The sequence below is a fragment of the Tachypleus tridentatus genome, chromosome 6, assembly GCF_004210375.1.
Source record: "Tachypleus tridentatus isolate NWPU-2018 chromosome 6, ASM421037v1, whole genome shotgun sequence".
Classification (NCBI taxonomy): Eukaryota; Metazoa; Arthropoda; class Merostomata; order Xiphosura; family Limulidae; genus Tachypleus; species Tachypleus tridentatus.
Window position 1 is genome coordinate 50,576,315 of NC_134830.1, and position 23,363 is coordinate 50,599,677.

Here is a 23,363-nt window from a genome sequence, read left to right on the forward strand (position 1 = left end):
ACAAGTCAAAAACTGTAAATAAATTTTCTCACACTTTGGTATATTTCCTGTAGTATATGCAGTAGTATATATCCAGCTGCTGTTTAAGTTTCATAGTCTTTCCTGATTTACACTATTTAACTTGCGGTTTATACTAGGACTAGAATAATCGCTTAAGACTGAATTAGAGAAGTATTTCATAATTAGAATATTTTTAGAATTTTTTTATAGTAGCAAAATTCAGGAATTATTATTATTAAATTTCATGCATTAAATTACCAAATTTAAACAGTAGAAATCTTGACCACATCTCTACTGTGAAATTGGCTGCTCTGAATAAAAAAATGGCATAACTTTTTCATTTCTGCCATGTTTTTCTACTCAACTTCAACACATCCTCATTTCCAATTTCCTTCCACTATCTTGCAAAAAACTTTCTTGTAAAGGTTTTGTTTCTTTTAAACCAATTTTTGCGTGTTTTCCACGTTGGCAAAAGAAAAAGGGACAGAAGAGTGCAGTCTACTTTAAATGTTTTATTTTAAAGGTTTTGTTGGATGTTTTAAGTGAACCAGAAGAGCTTGAAGAAGAAAGCCCATTATGGGCTGAGAGTTCACCTTTACTTGTAGATTATCACTAGATCTATGGGACTTTCACCAAGGGTAGAGCTGGGTATAAGGTTGGCCTCTCCAAAAAATGAGTAAACTACTCGATGGCTGTCTGCGCTAGTCGTCCCTAATTTAGCAGTGTAAGACTAGAGGGAAGGTAGCTAGTCATCACCACCCACCACCAACTCTTGGGGTACTCCTTTACCAACGAATAGTGGGATTGACCATCACATTATATCACCCCCAGGGCTGAAAGGGCGAGCATGTTTGGTGTGACGGGAATTCGAACCCGCGACCCTCAGTTTACGAGTTGAGTGCCTTAACCACCTGGCCATGTCGGGCCTATAATAACTGGACTTTGTTCTCATTTAATCGCATATGGGTTTCTTATAAACTCAGCATTGGGTTTATTTAGTTTACGTACTCTGAGATTAAATGAATTCCCATAAAAGGTTTGATGTTTGGATATGTGCTCATAGTTCAAAGTTTGAACCTTTATTCAAGAAACCATTTGTTGTAATTAATATTTTACTCGTTAAGTAATTTTGTTTTAGGATTTTCTATAACGAAATATGGGTTACGTGGACAAATTAGCTATACTAGATACTCCTAACAACATCTTATGTGGACTTATTAAATATAACAGAGACTTCTAGAAATTCGCTCTAACTATTCTTTGTTTTGAATCTTTGAACCAAAAGAAAGACGCCAATCAGCGGCACGCGGCTTTGTCCGGCTTTTTGAACCGAATAACGTTTTTATAACTAGCTCACTACTAGAAGTACAAGGTATGTAAGACGGACCCTTCGATACGCAGCCCAACACACTAATTATTAAACCTCCCTTGAAAAACTCTACACAATCGTATGGATCAGCGGCGTCATGAATACCACTGATACTGAAACCCGAGCTTCAGTATTCCTTTAATTATTGCTTCTATGTGTGATTTTTGTAGATAACTACAGTCCTGATCTTGCCATTTTAAAATATTTACAAAAAGTTATATATGGCTTGTAATGTAAATTAAAGGTTCTTCTTTGCTGAGCTTTGTTCCAAGGCTTTGTAACTGCTGGTTAATTTATTATCATTTAATGAGGAATGCTTTCGATGTACTCGTGTGTAAATTTGTTTTAAAGTGCCTTAACTTTGCCAAATTCTGGATCGCAATATTAATACAATAATATTTCATATACAGTCATGTGAAAAAGTTAGGACACCCTATGAAAGCCTGTGTATTTTTGTAACGTATTTGGATATATAGATATTTAATCTCAATTTTAACAATACTGAAAGATTATAGGAATATAACTAAACAATTAAAACTGAATAAAAGACTTTTCAAGATCTTCTGTAAATGTAATTCTAGAAAAAATGCATATTCTAACTGAGGTAAAAGTTAGGACACCCCCACATTTATTCCCACTTAAAATGGCTCAACTCACACACAGGTGTATCACACTAGGTGCACATGATTAGAAGGTCGTTACTCAGCATTTTGAATGAGGTTTGCCCAATTTAAACCTCAGACATTTTGTTTGGTGTGCTCCTGACTGTTGAAGTGACAGTGAGCACCATGGTGAGAGCAAAAGAGCTGTCTGAGGCCTTCAGAAAGAAAAATGTAGCAGCTTATGAGTCTGGTAAGGGATTTAAAAAGATCCCAAAAGATTTTGAAATCAGCCATTCCATTGTCCGGAAAATAATCAACAAGTGGAGGACTTTCAAAACATTATTTGTTTGTTTGTTTTTGAATTCGCACAAAGCTACTCGAGGGCTATCTGTGCTAGCCATCTCTAATTTAGCAGTGTAAGACTAGAGAGAAGGCAACTAGTCATCACCACTCACCGCCAACTCTTGGGCTACTCTTTTACCAACGAATAGTGGGATAGACCATAACATTATAACACCCCCACGGCTGAAAGGACGAGCATGTTTGGCGCGACGGGGATGCGAACCCGCGACCCTCAGATTACGAGTCGCACGCCTTAACACACTTGGCCATGCCTGGCCCTTTTCAAAACAACTGCCAACATACCCAGGACGGGTCGTCCAAGCAAGTTCACCCCGAGAGCAGACCGCAAGATGCTAAAAGAGGTCTCCAAACACACTAACATGTCATCATAGGACCTACAGCAGGCTCTGGCTGCTGTTGATGTGAAAGTGCATGCCTCTACAATCAGAAAGAGACTGTACAAGTTTAACTTGCATGGGAGGTGTGCAAGGAGGAACCCTTTGCACTCTAAGAGAAACATCAAGGCCAGACTGACGTTTGACAGAGAGAATGTAGACAAAGAACAGGACTTCTGGAATAATGTTTTTTGGACAGATGAGTCCAAAATTGAATTATTTTGACACCAGAACAGAGGACATGTTTGGCGTAAACCAAATGCAGCATTCCAGGAAAAGAACCTCATACCAACTGTGAAGCATGGAGATGGAAGTGTCATGGTTTGGGGCTGCTTTGCTGCAGCAGGACCTGGACAGCTCACAATCATAGAATCCACCATGCATTCTACTGTGTATCAGAGAGTGCTTGAGACCATCTGCACGAAAATTAAAGCTGAAGCGGAACTGAACCCTGTAACACGACAATGATCCAAAACACACCAGTAAATTCACCAAGGACTGGCTGAAAACTAAGAAATGGAGAGTCCTGGAATGGCCGAGTCAAAGCCCAGATCTCAATCCCATTGAGATGCTGTGGGGTGACTTGAAACGGGCTGTACATGCAAGAAACCCCTCGAACATTTCACAGTTGAAAGAATTCTGCATTGAGGAGTGGGGCAAACTTTCTTCAGACCGATGTCAAAGACTGGTAGATGGTTACAAGAAGCGTCTCACTGAAGTTATTTCAGCCAAAGGGGATAACACTAGTTATTAGGGGGTAGGGTGTCCTAACTTTTTCCTCAGTTAGAATATGCATTTTTGTAGAATTACATGTACAGAAGATCTTAGTCTTTTCTTCAGTTTTAATTGTTTAGTTATATTCCTATAATCTTTCAGTATCGTTGAAATTGAGATTAAATATCTATATATCCAAAAGCCTGGCATGGCCAAGCGCGTAAGGCGTGCGACTTGTAATCCGATGTTTAGTTATATTCCTATAATCTTTCAGTATCGTTGAAATTGAGATTAAATATCTATATATCCAAAAGCCTGGCATGGCCAAGCGCGTAAGGCGTGCGACTTGTAATCCGATGGTCGCGGGTTCCAATCACCGTCACACTAAACATGCTCGCCCTCCCATCCGTGGGAGTGTATAATATTACGGTCAATCCCACTATTCGTTGGTAAAATAGTAGCCCAAGAGTTGGCGGTGGGTGGTGATGACTAGCTGCCTTCCCTCTGGTCTTACACTGCTAAATTAGGGACGGCTAGCACAGATAGCCCTCGAGTAGCTTTGTGCGAAATTCCAAAACAAACAAACAAACAATATATCCAAAAATGTTACAAAAATACACAGGCTTTCATAGGGTGTCCTAACTTTTCCACATGACTGTATATGTTGGCGGTTGTATTTCTTGTTTTCAAGACATTAATTCTATCTAGATCCCCTACAGGTAATACGAAACCTACCGCCCTAAAACACGAATATATAGTGCGTATTTGAGAATTTTCTTTATATTTTAGCAAATGTTTGTTAAATAACGTAAATAAATCCAGACTTCATTTTTCTTTGTTTACAGTTGGTCTATGATAGAAAACAGTGCTTTAACAATTTGTTTATTACTCAGTATCTTGATAGTTTTAGAATCAAGTAGACCGAAGTATAGGCAAGTGTTTTAGTAATAATAATGTTTCTGTGCATCCGTTCCCCGTCCCCCTCGTTCACAATGAAAAACCAATTTCTGTCACTAAACGAATCCATTTGTTACAGTAAATAGAATAACGTTATCCACAAAGCATCTATTCATGTTCTTGGGGGCGTGCAGCTCACGTCAAGTACACCTGTGCTGCCACCTGGACTGATATATTTACATAATGAAGAACTGCGTGCGTAGAGAAGGTTTCTACTTTAAGTGTGTTTCAGATTTACCTACCGAGAGTGCAGGATATTACAGATGTGAAACGTGTTCTGTAACGTCTTTATGACTGGGAGAGTCACACGCGTGTAGTGGTTGTCAGAGACGCAGAAGAAATGTATGTTTAATAATGTCTAGCAAAACTGACGAGTGTTTAAGAACGCGCGAAGAGGCACATTCTCTGGATGAGCGTGGAAACGAAAGCAGCTTCGAATGTGAGGTGTTTAAAAAGGAATGCGACAGAGATTCTGCGTTAAACACCAATAGTATTCCAGAGAAAAACCTCCAGTCTAAAGTAAGTCATGAAATAGTCGAATATAATGTCTTCGGTTAGTTTAAATAGATCATTTAGTTCAGAAGACGAGAGAAATATGTTGGAACCAGAAGAGAAAATTTTAAATGTGATTAATAAGGAAACATGTAAATCATCTCTCCAGGACTGTGAAAAGGTTTCTCTGGGTCTTGAAGATGACGATAAATTGATATGTTTTGAAAGTCTTGAGAACACAGAGAATCGGGAGGGTGACCAGGACAATTACAGTGATGAAGGAAAACGCGAAATTTTAGATTCAGAGAAGAAGGTTCGAACGGTTTATTCGAAACCAACAATCTGTGATCATCAGTATAATTATGAACATTATGACCAGAAAAATAAAAAAATTCAGAACAACAAAGATAAACTTGTGAACCAAGTGACTGGAAATGACGTACCTGGTAAAGGAGACGTCGGCACAGATCACAAGCGTCCTGCTTTAGGTTGGACGCAACCAAGTGCAGACAAGAAACTGGATCACGAGGATCAGGAAATTGAGCTGGATAAACATCCTGGAGACGAGGAGGAAAAAACTCCATTGTCAGTTGTCGATTCCGGCTGGGCTAACCACGTGTTTTTTAATCGCCCGAGGAAAAGTGTGGTTACTCTAAATAAGATGGAAAAGTTTTCCGAGGATTCAAGTGTAAGGGGGGAAGTTGCGGCGAAGTTCCGGCGAAAGGAAAGTCGTCTTGGCAGTGTTGTACCTCAGGTGCGTGAAATTGTGTAGTGCCCTCTGGTGAGCATGTTTGAAACCTTCCTGGTAGTTAATATGATCGGATATCCATTTATGCTTTATTTGATTCTCATTTTTCGTATGTATTTGAGTCAGATAAAGAACAAACCTTATTGATCTCTCACTAATTTAATTATCCAATTGTTTGATATGTCGATCACGAATTTTCTAGTTGATTAATTTCAATATTAAATTGCGATTTATCAGTTGGAGTATTTAATTGTAACTGCAACACAACAAATACCCCTCGTAAAACAAGCCAGAATTTATATATTTAAAAGTGTTCCGCTTTGTAATGTTTAAGAACTCATGGTTCTGTTATTCTATAACATTATTTTATTTTTCTTAGAGCTTTCTACTCTACTAATCAGTAGAATGTTGAAAATGGGAGACTTTTTTTTTTTTTACTCAGATTACTGAAACTTTAAGCGTTTTTATACCGAACTGTTTTTCGTGCTTAACAGATATTGATTGGTTGGTCACTTTCCTGTGCTACATTCTTATTGGAGGAAAAATATCTGCATCGTGTGCCTATCAGGAACGTCGACACAAAAAGGTCACCTAGTTCTTGAATGATTTAATAACATGCTTTGACTTTTAATGACCTTGCTTCAACTGAAATATAATTTTAATAATTAATTAAATGAAATATGTTTACAGATGAATATTTTATGACATTCGAAAAAATTGCAAAGGGACATTTCAAAACATATTCTGTAATGTTTGATATGAACAGCCATATTTATGTCTTCGCTTTAAATAAGTGAAAATAAGTTTGGTTTTTAAAATCAGTTCATTTTACTTACAGCCAATAAATGTTTCAAATTTCAGTAATTATACGATTTGGTGAGATTTTCGACTGCAGTCAATTCGATGAGGGCAGGGCCCGGCATGGCCAGGTTCTTAAGTAATCTGAGGGTTGCGGGTTCGAATCCCCGTCATACCAAACATGCTGGCCCTTTCAGCTGTGGAAGAATTATAATGTAAGGGTCATTTCCACTATTCGTTAGTAAAAGAGTAGCACAAGATTGGCGGTGGGTGGTGATAACTAGCTGCTTTCCCTCTAGTCTTACACTGCTAAATTAAGGACGGCTAGCGCAGATAGCTCTCGTGTAGCTTTGCGTGAATTTCAAAAACAAACAGATAAACACAAATTAAATAACACATGTTCTGTAACCGAGTTTTTGTTCCACAAAAGTTGCACATGCATGTAACAAATTTACATTTCACGATGTTATGTTAGTGGTAACTAAAAACTGTTACTGTTCACGATGTTGAGTCGGTGGTAACTGAGAAATGCTATAGTTCACGATGTTGAGTCGGTGGTAACTGAGAAATGTTGCAGTTAATGATGTTGAGTCGGTGGTAACTGAGAAATGTTGCAGTTCATGATGTTGAGTCGGTGGTAACTGAGAAATGTTGCGGTTCATGATGTTGAGTCGGTGGTAACTGAGAAGTATTGCAGTTCATGATGTTGAGTCGGTGGTAACTGAGAAGTGTTGCAATTCATGATGTTGAGTCGGTGGTAACTGAGAAGTGTTGCAGTTCATGATGTTGAGTCGGTGGTAACTGAGAAATGTTGCGGTTCATGATGTTGAGTCGGTGGTGACTGAGAAATGTTGCGGTTCATGATGTTGAGTCGGTGGTAACTGAGAAATGTTGCAGTTCATGATGTTGAGTCGGTGGTAACTGAGAAATGTTGTAGTACACAATGTTGTGAACTTTCTAGAATTATTGATGAGAGCTGTTTTTAACCGAAAAAATAATTCATCTAAGATTAAGGTCTTGGAGTGAGAAACAAGATGGGATCCTCTTTATGTATCTGCTCTTTACATCAATAAATAAATTACAAATTTCAAACTGAACATCACTTGTGTGTGTGGGAGGGGCTAAGTCTTCGTAGGCTTAAGTTGAGAAATAACACTACTAGAAGAACAGCAGACACCAGTTTTCCCCGCCATATGGACTCTGGTTGTTTGAATAGTTTCAGGAATGACTGTCGCTCTTTTACAGTACTCGCTGTTTAAAAGTCCAGTTCGTGTTCAACGCATTATCATGTCTCGAACCTTTGACCTTTCAATTCGTAACCCTATAAGTGTTTTAAATACATGTCAATATTAAGAAAATATCATTTAATGTGTGTCTGTTTACCTCTTTAGGGTTGAAGTTGTTTAAAAACTGTAATCATGTGTCTTAATTTTCTCCTTTGTGAGGACAAATGTGGGTTGACTTCTCTGAAAGAGTTGAGCTATGAAAATTGGGGTATTTAACAAAGATAAATCATTCATCTATTTGGATGGAACGATAACTACCATTCTCTCTAATAATTCTAACCGGTAGGCAAACATGGCATAAGAAACCATTGTCCAATAGTTCACTTTGTAGTCCAATGATTATGATTTCAAACAGAATGAGATTCTCTTAGGACTCTTCATTACACACTTCCACGACTTGTTTAATTTCTCCTCCCTCCCCTCGAAAGGGGGTCGTAGGCTATCTAGAAGGGGCATCTGTTTTAACCATTCGCATCACTATACAGTGGTATGTTAATAAATAATAACCATCAGATGTGTCACAGTTGGGTATTATTTGTCATTCAGTTAATATGCACTGAAATGACGTCACATAAGACGTCACGTGTAACTTGTACAATCATGACGTCATTAATAGGGCATGTGATAAATTGTGCACTCTGTAGGCTACAACATTACATATGAAATTCAAAAGCAAGAAATAGATAATTGTTACTTCTAATTTTGGTTTTATTTGCTCTTGAAACAGAACAATTTCGGGGATCCTGTGCAAATACATCTCGTTAATAAGTTGAATTCTGGCGAGGTATATTTCACGTCCACATGCATAAACGATTCGTAATTATCGCACGAACACATCACATATTGACTTCATGAAGTTATGTGAGCTTATTTTTTTTTTCTTTAAAGATCCCTAGTGTCATTAGATTTTCGCCTTGGAAATTCATTTCTTTGAATTCCAGGAAAAGCGAAATAATAGATCATTTAGAACCATGACAATGGAATCATATAAATTATGTCAGAGAGTAGAAACTTAAATACAAGAGTAACTGTTAAAAAGAACCGTACTAGTGTTAATACAATTAAGTAATATAGTGAGAACAGGTAAAATATACACAAAAACAGGGAGCAACAAACCACATGTTTAGATGAGGGAATCATAAAACGTTTGTACTCCACTGTTCTAGAGTACGATTAAAACGTTTGTACTCCACTGTTCTAGATTAAATAGGTACCAGTCTTTGTTTACTCGATGCCATCAAATAATATTATAGTTTTACACATTGGTAATGGTTCTCTATGGAATATCAGGTTAGTTTTGTTGGTATTGCAATTAAAGTTCTCCATCGATATATAGTATTTTGTGACCTTTAATATTCCTCTTGATTTAATCATGCAAAATACATAAATTAAAAGGTCCGGCATGGCCAGGTGTTTAAGATGCTCGACTTGTAATCTGAGGGTCCCGCGTTCAAATCCCCGTCGCACCAAACATGCTTGCCCTTTCAGTCGTGGGGGCATTATAATGTGACAGTTAGTCGCACTATTCGTTTGTAAAAGAGTAACCCAAGAGTCGGCAGTGGGTGGTGATAACTAGCTGCTTTCCCTCTGGTCTTACACTGCTAAATTAAGGACGGCTAGCGCAGATAGCCCTCGTGTAGCTTTGCGTGAATTTCAAAAACAAACAAATAAACATAAATTAAATAACATATGTTCTGTAACCGAGTTTTTGTTACACAAAAGTTGCACATGCATGTTACAAATTTAGGTTTAAATTCATGTCACCAACAATCAACGTATTAAAATACTTCCCTATCCAAGACCCAAGATTAACTTGTCTTCCTACTAGTTAACATGTTCAGAAGTTTGACGCTGACTCCAACACCATTAAGTGTCATGTGAAGGAATGCTAGCATCACTTGAGCCAGTAATTCAGTGTATTATGTACTTGAAGAATTGAATTATAAACCTGTCATTTTATTCTATTAATCAGACCTTTTAGGGAATAAAACATCCTTCATAAAGGATGATAATTTTCCTGATGAAAAGGAATGAATTTCTGCTACTAGAGAGGTGTAAGTGAGTCATTACCACACGTCTGGTCGAGATGTAGGTGAGTCAGTCAGTACACCATCAATGATGGAGGTGTTTCTGTATGGATCTGTTATACATCTTGTTTTTCGATACTTCAAATCTCTCTCATCCTTACATCCCAGATTTCGACTGATTTAAATTGTTTTTTCTGTCTTGTTGGTCGTAGTATTAGTTTTGCATATTTCATTAATAATGTATTTCACTGTCGTTTCATAAGTTTCGATTCTCCAGCACAGTCACTTTTGTTTTAAACTATCACAGTGATTTCTACAAGTAAGACTTTTTTTGAAATTCTGCATTAAATTCACTTTACCACAATGAAGAAAATTAATTTCGTTGAAAATAATAAAGTACATTATTGAAAAGAAGTACCATTTCTCTATTAAGGAAACAATTTAGAAATTAAAAGTTATAAAATATAAGTTGCCAAAGATCTGTTTTACACCGTTTTACATTTCGTTGCAATATAAAGCTGTTATTAACTTATCTCTTTAAAAAAACATTTGGGTCTGTTAGGAAACCTTCTTAGGAACGTCTCCTTACAAAATTGTTGGTTTATTTTTAAATTTCGCGCAAAGCTACACGAGGGCTTTCTCTGCTAGCTGTCCATAATTTAGCTACATTAATACTATTGCTTCCTTCCAAGAAACGGGGATATATCCAGCTGATAGTGAGAGATTAAATAGCGCTGTTAGGTGTTCATATAATCTCTGAGTGCCTTGTTTTAGGAGGATAGCTTGAATAACATCTTCTCCAGGAGCTTTGTTTTTTGTGTTTTTAATAGCAGTTACTACTTCTGTAACAGTGATATGTTTTACCAGTTGATGAGTGCTCCAGTCTTTTGTTTTTTTCTTGGTGTGTAATATTGTTGACTGGAAATTTAGGTGTAAAATGCTTCTGTTTTGGTCAATAAAGTTTGTGACTGTATTATAAAAGTATCTGTTCATGTCTGGTTCATGATGTGTTTTGAACGTGTTTTCTAGGTGTTTTTTAAATATCTCGGCTTTTTTCTGTGTTAGTGTATGCTGTTTCTCCATCCAGTTCCAGTGGTGGATATACTGTGTTTGTTGTTCCTGTGTTTGTAAATCTTTTCAAATGTGTCCAGAATTGTTTAGGATCAGTTTTATGATTTAGATCGGAACAGAAGGTGTCCCAGTTTTCTTGTTTCTGTTGTCTGATTAAGTTTCGTATTTTATTTCTTATTGTGTTTATCTGAGTTTTAAGTGTGGGGTTTCGATTTTGAATGTACTGTCTGCGGAGTATACGTCTGTTTTAATTAAGTGTATTATATCTTTATGTGGTTGCCATGAATGAGTTGTTGTGAAGTGTTTTTGTTTCGGTATCGAACTGTTGGCTGCATGTTTTAGACACTCAGAGATGATATGACAGTATGCATCTATATCTGATGCGTCCGCGGCAATATGTAGTACTTCTGAAGGTAAGGTTTCATTTAATATAGTTTGGAAAACTGGCCAATTAGTTTTTGTAGTTCAGTTGGTCTCTCACTATGATTTTATTTAAGTGGGGTGAGATTGAAGATACACCAAACTGGAAGGTGGTCACTATCTATATCGTGACCAACATGAAAATTTACGAATTTGCGACTCATATTTGACGAACACATCCTCAACCACCCACCGCCAATTCTTGGATTACTCTTTTACCAACGAATGGTGGAAATGACTGTTACATTATTACGCCCCCACGGCTGAAAGTGCGAGCATGTTTGGTGTGACGGGGATTCGAACCTGCCAGCATCGGTTTCCAAGTCGAGTGCCTTAACCACCTGGCCATGCCGGGCCACTTACAAAGTTGAAAAATAGTGCAGGTTAAACTTGAATATTGTGAGAAATTTTACAGACAGACGGACATTAGCCTTATATGTATACATTGAAGAAATTAGCTGGGAGTGATTACTAGAGTGAGGGCATCCAGTAAACGTTTCGTTATACGATAAAAGCTATCTGGTATAAACGTTTAAGTCGAACGTAGAAGAGAAACTCTGTGATTGAACTTAAAACTAACTAGATCAACCTGGTTATGTACAGACGTAGGAATCATCTTTTAATTAAACCAACTGTACAGGAACTCCGCTTACTGTATCTCAAATCGAATTGTTTTCAGTTTTTTTAAAGCGCCAATTCGAGCGATAGGAGAAAGATAAAACTAATATTAATCAGTAACGTCACGGGAAAGTCCGTGCAATCAGCAGACGTGGAAAATTAAAAAATGTCCTATATTTCATGTTACAAATACATTTATAAACTTGTGTTTCATTACCTATTTTGTTGTGAAGTATCATTCGTATATTTACATTGTCTATAACAACGTACTGTATGTACGTTGGAATGTTCACATTACAATTGTTATATTAGTTTTTTTTCCAGCAGCAAGCTAGCGTCGAGCACGTTGTTTCCACTCGAACACCTTGCACGTGGTGTGCATCGATTTTTATATCGTGCTCAAGCAATTGTCCAATAAGCAGCTACAGCTATCAACCATATCCTAGTATCCACAGCTTGCAATGTCATGAGTTTATTTTCTTTTGTGGTAAGATTTCCTTAAATAAACATAAAGATGATATAATGTTAAGCACGTCTGAGGCATAGCTGCATAATGGGCTGTGTGCACTATGTTATCCGTGAGGAATCAATCCCCGGACTTCACCGCTGGGAGTCCGAAAGCTTACGGCTGTCCCATTATTGGTTCGAATAATTAAAGATTAAGGTACAACCTGATAAGTAAGTTCATAACAATCATTAAAAAAAAAAAAAGCTATTTAAACAAGCAGACACAGGCCTGCTACTCGGTTAGGATGGGGGGATATACTTGGTGTACTTGCCCCAGGACTCGAATAGAAATGGAAAAACACTTTTACAAGTAGCCCTCTCTCACCCACAAGCTCGAAACAAAATTACAGTATCATCTATTATGAAAGCTAGCGTGTTTCATTGAAGACTCGTCACAGTAAGGAACACCGTCGTGTTGAAATTATGGAAGTTTGATTTGAAGTGCACAGAAATATATAAGTTTGAAGAAATATATAAGTGTACAGTGACTTTCCGAACACCCTGTATTTTAAAATTATTGTGAGGAGTAACCATAGGTACAATTTTAAATATGATATTAGAGCTAGCCGTAAACACTATTCTAAATGTATTATGATTAGTAACCATAGGTTTCGTTACTGGACGAGTTCTGGACTATGTAACAAACGATTGTTGTAGCTTTATTATCATTAGATGTGAATACTTATCTTAACTGATTCAGTTTCCATTACAACTACGAACAGTTTATGGTTTTATATATGGATAGATATAGCAACACAAGTGTTTCGTGGCGTTTCTATAGCAACGTTACCGTAGGCTTCATCGACTGTTGTGACATGGTCGGTGCTAATCTGTCTTCTAGGCATTCACGTGTTTCCGTCAGTTTGAATGACAAGATATAATTTTATACTGTTTTAAAAACCGTGAACGATGCACTGTATTATAATAATATTTAAGAAACTGTATTATGCCCACTAAGATCAGAGTGGATATGTCCTATCGCGGTTAATTTGAGCTGTCAAGTGGTTTTAGAACAGAATGTCCCATATTTCTATATCATTGTCATTGTGTTCAGAATGGTGTCTTATGACACGGTCAGGCCAAGATATTAATATAATACTAATCCACAACCAGCTCAGGTGAGGGTATTAGTATAACACTGGTCCACCATCCGGTCAGGCGAGGGTATTAATATAACGTTGATCCACGATCAGGTTAGATGAGGATATTAATATACATTGGTCCACAATTGGTCACGAATTTTATCACTTATGTCTGGGTTACTTATAGTTTATATAGTTGGAACTTCAAATGCTTGGTATACTTATCGCGTATAATAAATCCAAACTTAGGCGTAATTTTATTAAGGTTTTTTTTCATATATCTTGGTCAGGTAAATTAAAGCATATCTTAATGTCGGAATTGTATATCATATATCAACAAAATAAATAAAAAGTTGGGAATTTTAAAAACCTGCAAATGAGGATCGTAAAAACAAGTAAGGAAACAAGGTTGGAAATGCTGTGCACATCAGTTACAGCCTTCTTTGCTGACTTTTATTACGATCGTGGTTCGTGATACATATTTTATCCACTTAAAGGGGAAACTTTAAATAACGAAAATAAACAAACTATGGTTACACTCTGTCGTTGTTTGTAAGATGTACAGCTCCACCTATTGTATTCATTCTTTTATTTTGATTTAATTAATGACACTAAAAGCCATTTTATTTTATTTTGAAAACTTCTGGTTAGTGTTTCTCAAACAGGCCTTGTGAACTTTTACTGCACAAAGTTTGAATCTCATTTAATCACAACTAATTGGTATTTGAAATGCTGTTATTAATCTGATGAGGGTGTGGTTGGAGGATTGGGGTTGTTAAGATATTTTTTTATTTTTTCCATATACAATGTAATTTCTATCACCTTATTAAATGTTTATTTAAAAAATATTGATTATTAGTATGCAGGTGCAACGTGATCTGGTGTTGTAGGACATGTTTTATAACTTAGTCGTTTGTATTGTTGTTTGTCTAGAGGGTTTTTTTCTCGTCATGTGATGGGCGTGGCTTAATTATTAGAACTTTCTTGGAAATTTAGAAAACGATTTGAGCAGTGTAAAAAAAAACGTGAATTACGCTTAAGTTGGGTATTGATTTGTGAATCGATTACAATGGATTATTGATTATTTCCCTCTCCTTCAGGTTTGTGTTTCTACTGTTACTTAAATGGCCACTCTTGTCAGAAAATTCATTTGTCCTGCACATGTTGTAGAATCGTATTATTTTGGGGCCGCTCTGTATAATAAATGTTTAAACTTTGGCGTTTAGTGGGTTAAAATACTACCTGAAGCAGACAGATGCCAACCCATTTTACTTTTTTTAAGTGAAATATACAGGTGTATGTTATATTTTTAATGTTACCCCAGGATGAGGTTTGATTTTTGAGAACAACAATTTGAAACATAATGTTTCATATTTTATTATTTGTTGTAAATTAAGAACAGTTATTATCCCAATAACATTACAGACACAGGACATCCAAATGTGATAATTTAACGATATTTATTATTCAAATAACATTACAGACAAAAAACACCCTGGTGTGAACTTTCAGACTAAAGTAACATAAGCTTTAGCAGATCTTACAATTTCGAAAATATTTTTGTTTGACGTAAAATACAAAATTTTCTGCTCCATGTTTTACCTTTGAGAAAACATAATCAGCAACAGAAACAATGAATGTTGACACTTCAGATGTTGATATTTGTGGCTCTCAAAGCCCTTCTCTTTACGAACACCATGGGAGATTTTTTGTTTTTCTCGAGGACCGCAATAGCATCTGTAAAATATAACTATACTGTCGCTTCCTGTCGTTAAGTATCCAACATTTGTACCGACTTCATGACGGAACTACTCAATTTTGATTGCCATCTATTGAATGTTATTAAAATTATTGACTAATTTTAGTACAATTTCGTCTATAGTTTTTTTTTCTCACTTCTCATGATGTTAAATGGTATTGATTACTTTATACGTTACTAATACTTTAGAAAAGCTAACACATATATTATCATCTGGGAAATAAAACTGAGATTAATGTGAAATATAAGACGGTTTTCAACATATTAATTTTACGAGTTTGACCTGCAGACACCAGTATTGTTACCGTAATATTTAAAAACTCACTGGTAACTGTAAAACGTTTCACGTCCAAACGAAACCAAAATGTTTCTTCTTCTTGTCACCTAAGAAAATGGTTGCATTTCGTTAAGGAAGAAACCCCTTCGAAACATTCGTACATTTTGTGCATCATATTAAAAACATGGGGGCGTAATAATGGTACGGTCAATCCCACTATTCTTTGGTAAAAGTGTAGCCCAAAAGTTGGGGGTGGATGGTTATAACTAGCTGCCTTTCTTCTAGTCTTACACTGCTAAATTAGGAACGGCTAGCGCAGATAACCCTAGTGTAGCTTTGCGCGAAAATCCAAAAACAATCATTCAATCAATCACTAGGTCAGTGTTTCTCAAATGGTAAGTCACGACCCCACGAGGTGTATGACAAGTGCGCATGCCACTTTTGTCACAAACTATGACGATCTGCATCAAGCATCTTCAATAATTTGTTCATCCTTGTCGAGATGATGAGAGTCGCAACAGGCAGAATAGAATCAGAATAGTTATTACTGTATTTTTCTAATTATTTTATACAGTTAAGATATTTCAGTTATCTGCTCGTTGACACTTTTTAAAAAAAATAAGAGTTTTACATCGAGATCAGAATTAGCGGTTTTCACGTACACACACGTACATATATAGTTTTTGCTTTTTGGTTATAAAATATTGTTCGATAGGATCATATTCACTATTTTAGCCACTGGTGTTCTACGGAAGACGTAAGAATTCTTAACTTGTAAAATAAACTTTGTTGGGTGAAAATTTTCACCTACATCCATCCACCCATGTGCTTATGTTTGCCAGTAAGATTTCTCAAAGACGGTTAAATGGATTTGGACGAAGGTTGGTATACATTTGGACTATAACCCAACTTGGAAGTGATTAGTTTTTGGAGGGTCGAAGGCAGGGGCGTAGATTTTTTACACCCTATGGGGGGAGGAGGATTTTTGCAACCACTTATGTGGACTGTTCAATTTGCAAATTGGTAATCACTGATTTCGTGAACCTGATAAAAAATAATTAAAATGTCTTTGCGAACTCTTGTAAATTACACATCAATACAATGTAGCACATAATTATTCATACTTTTCATTGAAGTAAGATTCATTTAGTCCTATAGTCTACATGTTCCCAAGCATAGACCTCCTTTGTGATAATCTGTTTATGAATTCTTTCATAAGCTCTTCCATATTTATCTTGTCGACCTCATCTTTGTGAGTGTCACAAACTGCCACATGGTTGAAGCGGCACTGAGACATAGTTGACCTTAACCACGTCTTTAAACGTCTTAATGTGGAAAAGCTGCGTTCACATTGCAGCTGAATACTGGACATACAAGCAAAATTTTCATGAAAAGAAACACTTCACTAAACATCTGCTGACTTGTTTCATGCATTTTACAGTAAACATCTTTCGCACCTTTCAGAGATACTACTTTTGTTGTTCCTTTGAACATGGGCAGCTGAAACTCGAGCCGTTGTGCAGAGATTTCTGGATAGAAGTTTATAACCGAGTTGTCAATCTTGCCAGATGTGACCATGTTCTCAAGTGCCAGATATTGCCTCAAGTCATTGTTGTCTGCATTGAATCTAGTGGTCAGATGTTCTATGACTGTGTTCACAAATTTAAAATATTGGCTTCTATTAGTAATCTCTAACTGTTGCAGAATGGTATGCTGAGCCATCACCTGTGATCCTTCTGGGGGGTCTGCGAATGCGTGGTAGTTCAATAGGCACCAGATCTAGGGAAGTTACCTTTTTCTCAGCTTCATCAAATATCTTGTTGTAATTTTCCTCTGTTCGCAATACCCGTAATTGCTCAACTGTCATTGCAGATGCTTCAAACATGCCAGATACTGTCGCTGATATGGCTTGGAATGCACGGTTTAGTTCCTCTAATGCAGCTAATGGATGCTGAGCCATCAACAATCCCAAAACTGTCTTTCCTTTGTCAAATCTGTCCAGCAGACCTCGTGCTTTCACTGCTACATCTGATTTTTCACTTGCTAATTCAGACAAAGAATCAATAATGTAACTGTAGTGATTATTTGCACATGTAATTGCAGATAGGCGGCACAACCAGCGTGTTGACACAGTGGGCGGATGTATTTAACTGGACCATTGTGGGTGTCTGACGATACAATATTTTTAAAGATTGTATTTACCTGACCTTTGATGCAAGACATTAAGTTCATGTACCCACTGGATAGAATCTCGAACATATTCACAAGCTTCAACTGCATGTTACATTATTAAATTAGCCTTGTGTGCTCTGCAGTGAAAAAACAAAACTGATGGTTGCTTCTCTTTTATTTTTGCCTGACATCCATTGTACGCACCACTCATGTTAGCGGCTCCATCATAAGTTTGGGTTCTTAATCTTGACAATGGTAAATTGAGTCTAGTTAGTACATCAAATATAGTCGAGGATATTATTTCACCAGTTGTATTGGAAACACTGTACAAACCAAGAAATGTTTCATAGACATGAAGGTTCTCATCTACGTATCGTACACATATTGCTTCCTGTTCGGCACCTGTAACGTCTTGAGTGCCATCAACCATTTATGAAAAGATCTTACTTTGCTGCACTTCGTGTCCTATCCCGTTGCGCTAAATATGCTCGCCTTCCCAGCCGTGTGAACGTTATATTGTGACGGTCAATCCCACTATTCGTTGGTAAAAGATTAGCCCAAGAGTTGGCGGTGGGTGGTGATGACTAGCTGCCTTCCCTCTAGTCTTACACTGCTAAATTAGGGACGGCTAGCACAGATAGCCCTCGAGTAGCTTTGTACGAGATTAAAAAACAAAACAAAACGTGTGATATGTTCCTCAATATTTGATAGCTGAACATCTTATATATTTAATTCTGAGCCTTTGGTGATGTGAATGTGGTTTACTTTGACAAGTAGGCCGTAAACTCAGGATATTCCTCTTCCAGAAGCTTCATTAACTGCAGGAAGTTCCCCTCCGTATCAGTATGTCCACGTAATGCTAAGCCTTGACGCAGTAAGAAACGTAAACTTCTGAATATTTTGGCTAGACTTCTTTTGTATTCTTCCTGATGCTTCTTTTTACCATCATGTAGCTGGATAGTCACTGGACTTACATCAAGTGAACCTTCTGGAGATGTAGCGAATCTGTGTTGAGAGGAGGATTGGTGTTCGTTGAATTTCTGTTTCGCCTTTTTCCAGTTGCAAAATCCAGTGATTATGAAGGTATACTCCACTGATCTCTCTAATTTCCCTGTAAAAAAGGCCTCTATTTTCCACCTTGGCACAATGAAAGCATATGACTTTTTGAGTCTGATTGTCAAAGTGCAGCCATGGGAACTCAAAACACTTGCTCTGGAAGTTGATATTTTGAGATTTTGCTTTCGTTCGTGGTATTAGTTGCGAGTCTGGATGATATGGCTTTCCACACATTATCTGTGGAGTGTCAGATTTTTCATTACTGCACAAACTTGTTTCACAACTGTCTGGTGGTTCATGATGTGCAATAGTTGCATAAGCATTTTCAGACTCGTCCTCTGATGAACATGGTATTTCCTCTGTATGGCAAGTTTCTATTCATTTGCTTGAGGTTGTTGGATTATCTGCATCTGCATTGTCACTTGTAGTACTAGTAACTGGCTTGCAAAACTGTCTAATAACAGAAAGTTTCAGACGCTTGCTTGTCATAATTGTCATCTGTTTCCCAGATGATTTAACAGGCTAAAATACAGTCTTTATTGAAAAACGCTAACGTACAACGAACGAAGATAGATCAGAATGGAAGTAGGACTGAACTGTACAATGTATTTAAGTCGAACGCGCGAACCTCACAGTGTCCACCGAGCCGACTGACCGCCTGGGCATCGCTGGGACAATAATGTATGCTAGTTACAACACAAGTAATTGCAAGTTTCTCGAAAAATACTTAAACAATCACAAATATATTATATTCATGTTAAAGCTCATCAAAAGGCAAACACGTTGTGATATAATGTCTGTAAGCACGTCTATTAAATAAAAATACCTAAACAAAAACTAGCAATACAATTCGAGTCGAGGCTTCAGGCCGTTGAAATCGCTCCTTTTGTGTTATAATTATACAACAAAATACAATATTTTTACTATCTATGATAGGAGAATATAATGTTCTTTTACCATAAAGCACCAGTACTTTATTAGAGGGGGATGATAATCTGGAATTTCATGGATTAATGAGGGCCACAAACACAGGCCACAAATGAGCCCTGTTCTAAAATCGAGATTCTGACCAAAGGGAGCGGAGAGGGTGATGTAGGGCACGTCTGGATCCGAGCGGCTTGAACCTGTCGTTAACTGTACACTAAACGTACACTATAGTCAGTGGCTTCGGCAGCTATGGAGAGTAAGGCGTTCGACAATAAAACCGGCTAGACATGCATAAGAACAAATGGCTTCGGAAAACCGCACAATATACACATAAGATTGATGCAGCTACAAGCTACAAATGGCCTGCCAGTTCTAGATCACAGGAGTTTACGCTTGGGAGTAATATTTTCGAATTTCATGCTCTGTTCAATTTGTTGTGATGGAAATTTTACTTAATTTTACACTACGTACAAGACGTAGGTAGATTCTGTGATAGTGCTTGCAAGCCTTGCATGTATACTTAGGCCTACTGACTGATGCTTACGAACTATGACTTAGATCGAAAAGCTTAAAAGCACGCTTATATTAAAGATGTACATTTCGGCTACTGAAAAAGTCTACATCTCGGCCTAATTATGCAATTCGATTGGTAAGAACACGAGAATCACAAGAACAAACACACAATTTGTCGGCCTGTGATGCAATAAAACAATTCAACAGACCAAACTGTAGGGGGATGATTGTGTGCACCATACCCCCACCTAAAATGATAGGGGATGTACCCCACCCATCCCCTCAGGATCTACGCCCTCAAAGTAAAGGTCACAGCATGGTAATGACAATTTCCTTTCTGTTAACGCTGTTTTAGATAATAATGGACATACGAACACATTTTGATATTTTTTTAAAAACCGAATATGATTAACGTTGCCTAGTGGAGGTGTGCACCCCACCGAATGCCCCTTTAGTTTTGGGAGCTATAATTTGTTGTAAACTCTATGATTTTTAATCTTAGGTTTCTAGCATAATAAGATTAGATTTCTCCCCTGGTGTCTGGAATACAGGTTCAATTTTCTTATTCCTCAGGTTTTATCCTTAGGAGGGGATGTCCTTCCAGAATACAAGCTTCAGAATCCCCGAGCCCACAAATGGACCATCCTTCATTACTCCCCTTTTAAAGCCTTCTGGGACTGGATAATACTCCTTCTTGTCATCTACACCGCGATATTCACTCCTTACGTCGCAGCCTTCTTGTTAAACGAAACCAAAACCAAACGGAACAAGAAGTACAGTGACGACCCTATCGTCATCATCGACCTTTTAGTTGATGTCATGTTTATCATCGATATACTCATCAACTTTCGAACCACCTACGTTAACACCAATGAAGAAGTGGTTAGTGTTCCAAGTCAGATCGCAGCACATTATCTTCGAGGCTGGTTCATCATCGATGTGGTGGCGGCCATTCCTTTTGACTTGCTACTCTTTGGCACTGAGACTGACGAGGTAAGAGTAGTTTTTATAAACCAGTTCTATTAGTGCTTGCCAATTACTGTGACTATTTATTGAAATCAGTAGGACATGGTTATTGGTAACGCACTTTGTATTTAAGAAAACAACATGGTAATCAGTGTTTCATTCCATTCAAAATATATTTTGTAAACTGTTGCTTCCTAGATAACTAATTTTAGAAACTACTTTTAAGCTTGATAAGAGCTAATTATAATTCCTTAAATATCGGATAGGGTATTATTTTTTCCTTGAGGTTTACCCCTTTAAGTATCAACTTCCACATTATTACCACTAGTGCCTGGCTTACAGTTTTAATTGTCACAGCAGAACCAGAAATACTTCATACATAACCTTGAGGTTTACCCCTTTAAGTATCAACTACCACATCTTCACTATTAGTGCCGTCAACAAATCCATCTCCGCCAACCGTTCCTTACGTTTCCACAGCGACACCCTTTACGTTAACAACAACATCGCGTGGTTGAAGTTAAAAAAAAAGCGAGAAATCCGTTCGAAAGTGGAGAAGGGTTCCATGTGAACAGCAGTTGAACATGGGTCAGTCGGTCCTAAGACTGTCCTGTCGTGTGAAAGTGGGTTTTCTCGCGGCACTCCCGTTTCCCCCCACATCAAAATCTTCAGGCATTGGATTTCTAGATCCCAGCCCAGGAAACTTTTTTGCCAGACCCTGAATCGGGCCGTTTGATTTGATCTGGATTTGAATGAATTACATTCATGTTCACATCTGCCCAACTTTTTCCTTTCGGGACAGGTCCCGGCCTTTCTTTCCACTGCTGCCTTTGCCTCCACCCAAAACAACATTTAGAGACATTCTCCACCCAAAAAGTCAAGAATAATAACGATAATTAATTTATTAAAATAATAATAATAAAAAAAAAAACACCACTTAATCTTAATAACAATCCACGAAAGGGGACGAAGAGGAACTACAACGTTCCTGAACACCCCAGTTGGAGAGAGAACTCTTCTGATTTCTCTCTCTCTAAACTGAACCCCTGCCACGTTAGTGTAGTTAGTTGAAGTTAAAACTTACATTAATTGGAATGCTTAAAAACCCGGCCCCGGAAACGGATGGAATCACAGAAAATGTTTTGGAAACAGTCCCCTAGAAGTACATGTCCTATCTCACCAACCTTTACAACCAATCCCTCAAAACACGGCTACCGAACCAACTGGTGAACAGTTATCATTGTTAACCCAGAAACAACGACTACCTATACAACCAACCCATTAATTATTAATCTAGCGTGTAAAATAGTCTCTGACACATCAATACGTTACAATACTAGCGTGTAAAATAGTCTCTGACACATCAATACGTTACAATACGTAGTTTAGACCAACTACGTTATCATTGACATACGCTAACCACCAGTGACACTGTCATTCAGGTTTTCTCTACAAACTATGGTGACACAGCTTAGTTGAAACTTTCACATGTTGAATCTCCAGATTAAAGAAACGTCAAATTTAGAATTAATTAGACTCTCTCATCCACTTCAGCTCCAAGCCGGAGACCCACAAGATTCCTTCTCTCTACATCTTCGGCGAACTTTACCCTAACTTCTGTATACCCATGTGCTAAGAACGTAGCCATTTTAAGGACATGTGGTCCGCCGATCGTTGCAGAGTTCAAGTTTCTCCCGACAACGTTTCGGATGGGTGACAAGTGGCGTGTTACCCTAAAACAGTTGATATTAAACTCAGGAATATTATTTTGACTGATGTTTAAAGAGGGGAAAAAAAATCCTAATCAGGTTAAACCCGCCAATTGAACTTCATTATCAACTGGGAATTGTATTTAACCGTAACTTAAACTGTAGAAATCAGCAAGCCTATAAATCAATGTGTCACTCATTTAAGAAAAAAAATCGAGAGTATCCGAAAAGGTTGCGTATCTGACACTGTTGTGACTATCTATAAAGCTTTTATCGGCCTACTAGAGTCCAATGGCAAAGCGGTATGTTTGTGGACCCTTAATGCTAAAAACCGGGTTTCGATACCCGTCATGGGTAAGGCATGGATAGTTCATTGCGTAGCTTTGTGGCTAACTTCAAAGAGTCAAACAATATCGTGCTACTATTCGAATGCGGCAAAAAAAAGACACATGTGACATGTCCGATCATTTACATGCTTTCGGTATAAAGATTAGCTTTTCTTTACCCAAATACGCACCTTCCAGCTACTTCGACACCTAAAACGTAGTGCCGGATA

At 37.5% G+C, this 23,363-nt stretch overlaps 1 protein-coding gene across 5 annotated transcripts in view; it reads left to right on the plus strand.

Moving 5' to 3' along the window:
• LOC143252465 (voltage-gated inwardly rectifying potassium channel KCNH6-like) overlaps positions 1–23,363 on the plus strand; it is an 88,365-nt gene that overhangs the window by 55,292 nt on the left and 9,710 nt on the right. For 4 of the 5 annotated variants that reach the window (XM_076504629.1, XM_076504630.1, XM_076504633.1 and 1 more), the window contains one exon: positions 20,706–21,125. In XM_076504629.1, the coding sequence (XP_076360744.1) occupies positions 20,706–21,125 (420 nt within the window). Of the gene's footprint in view, positions 1–4,566; positions 5,626–20,705; positions 21,126–23,363 lie in introns of those variants that run through there. The other variant, XM_076504631.1, reaches the window with a different exon arrangement.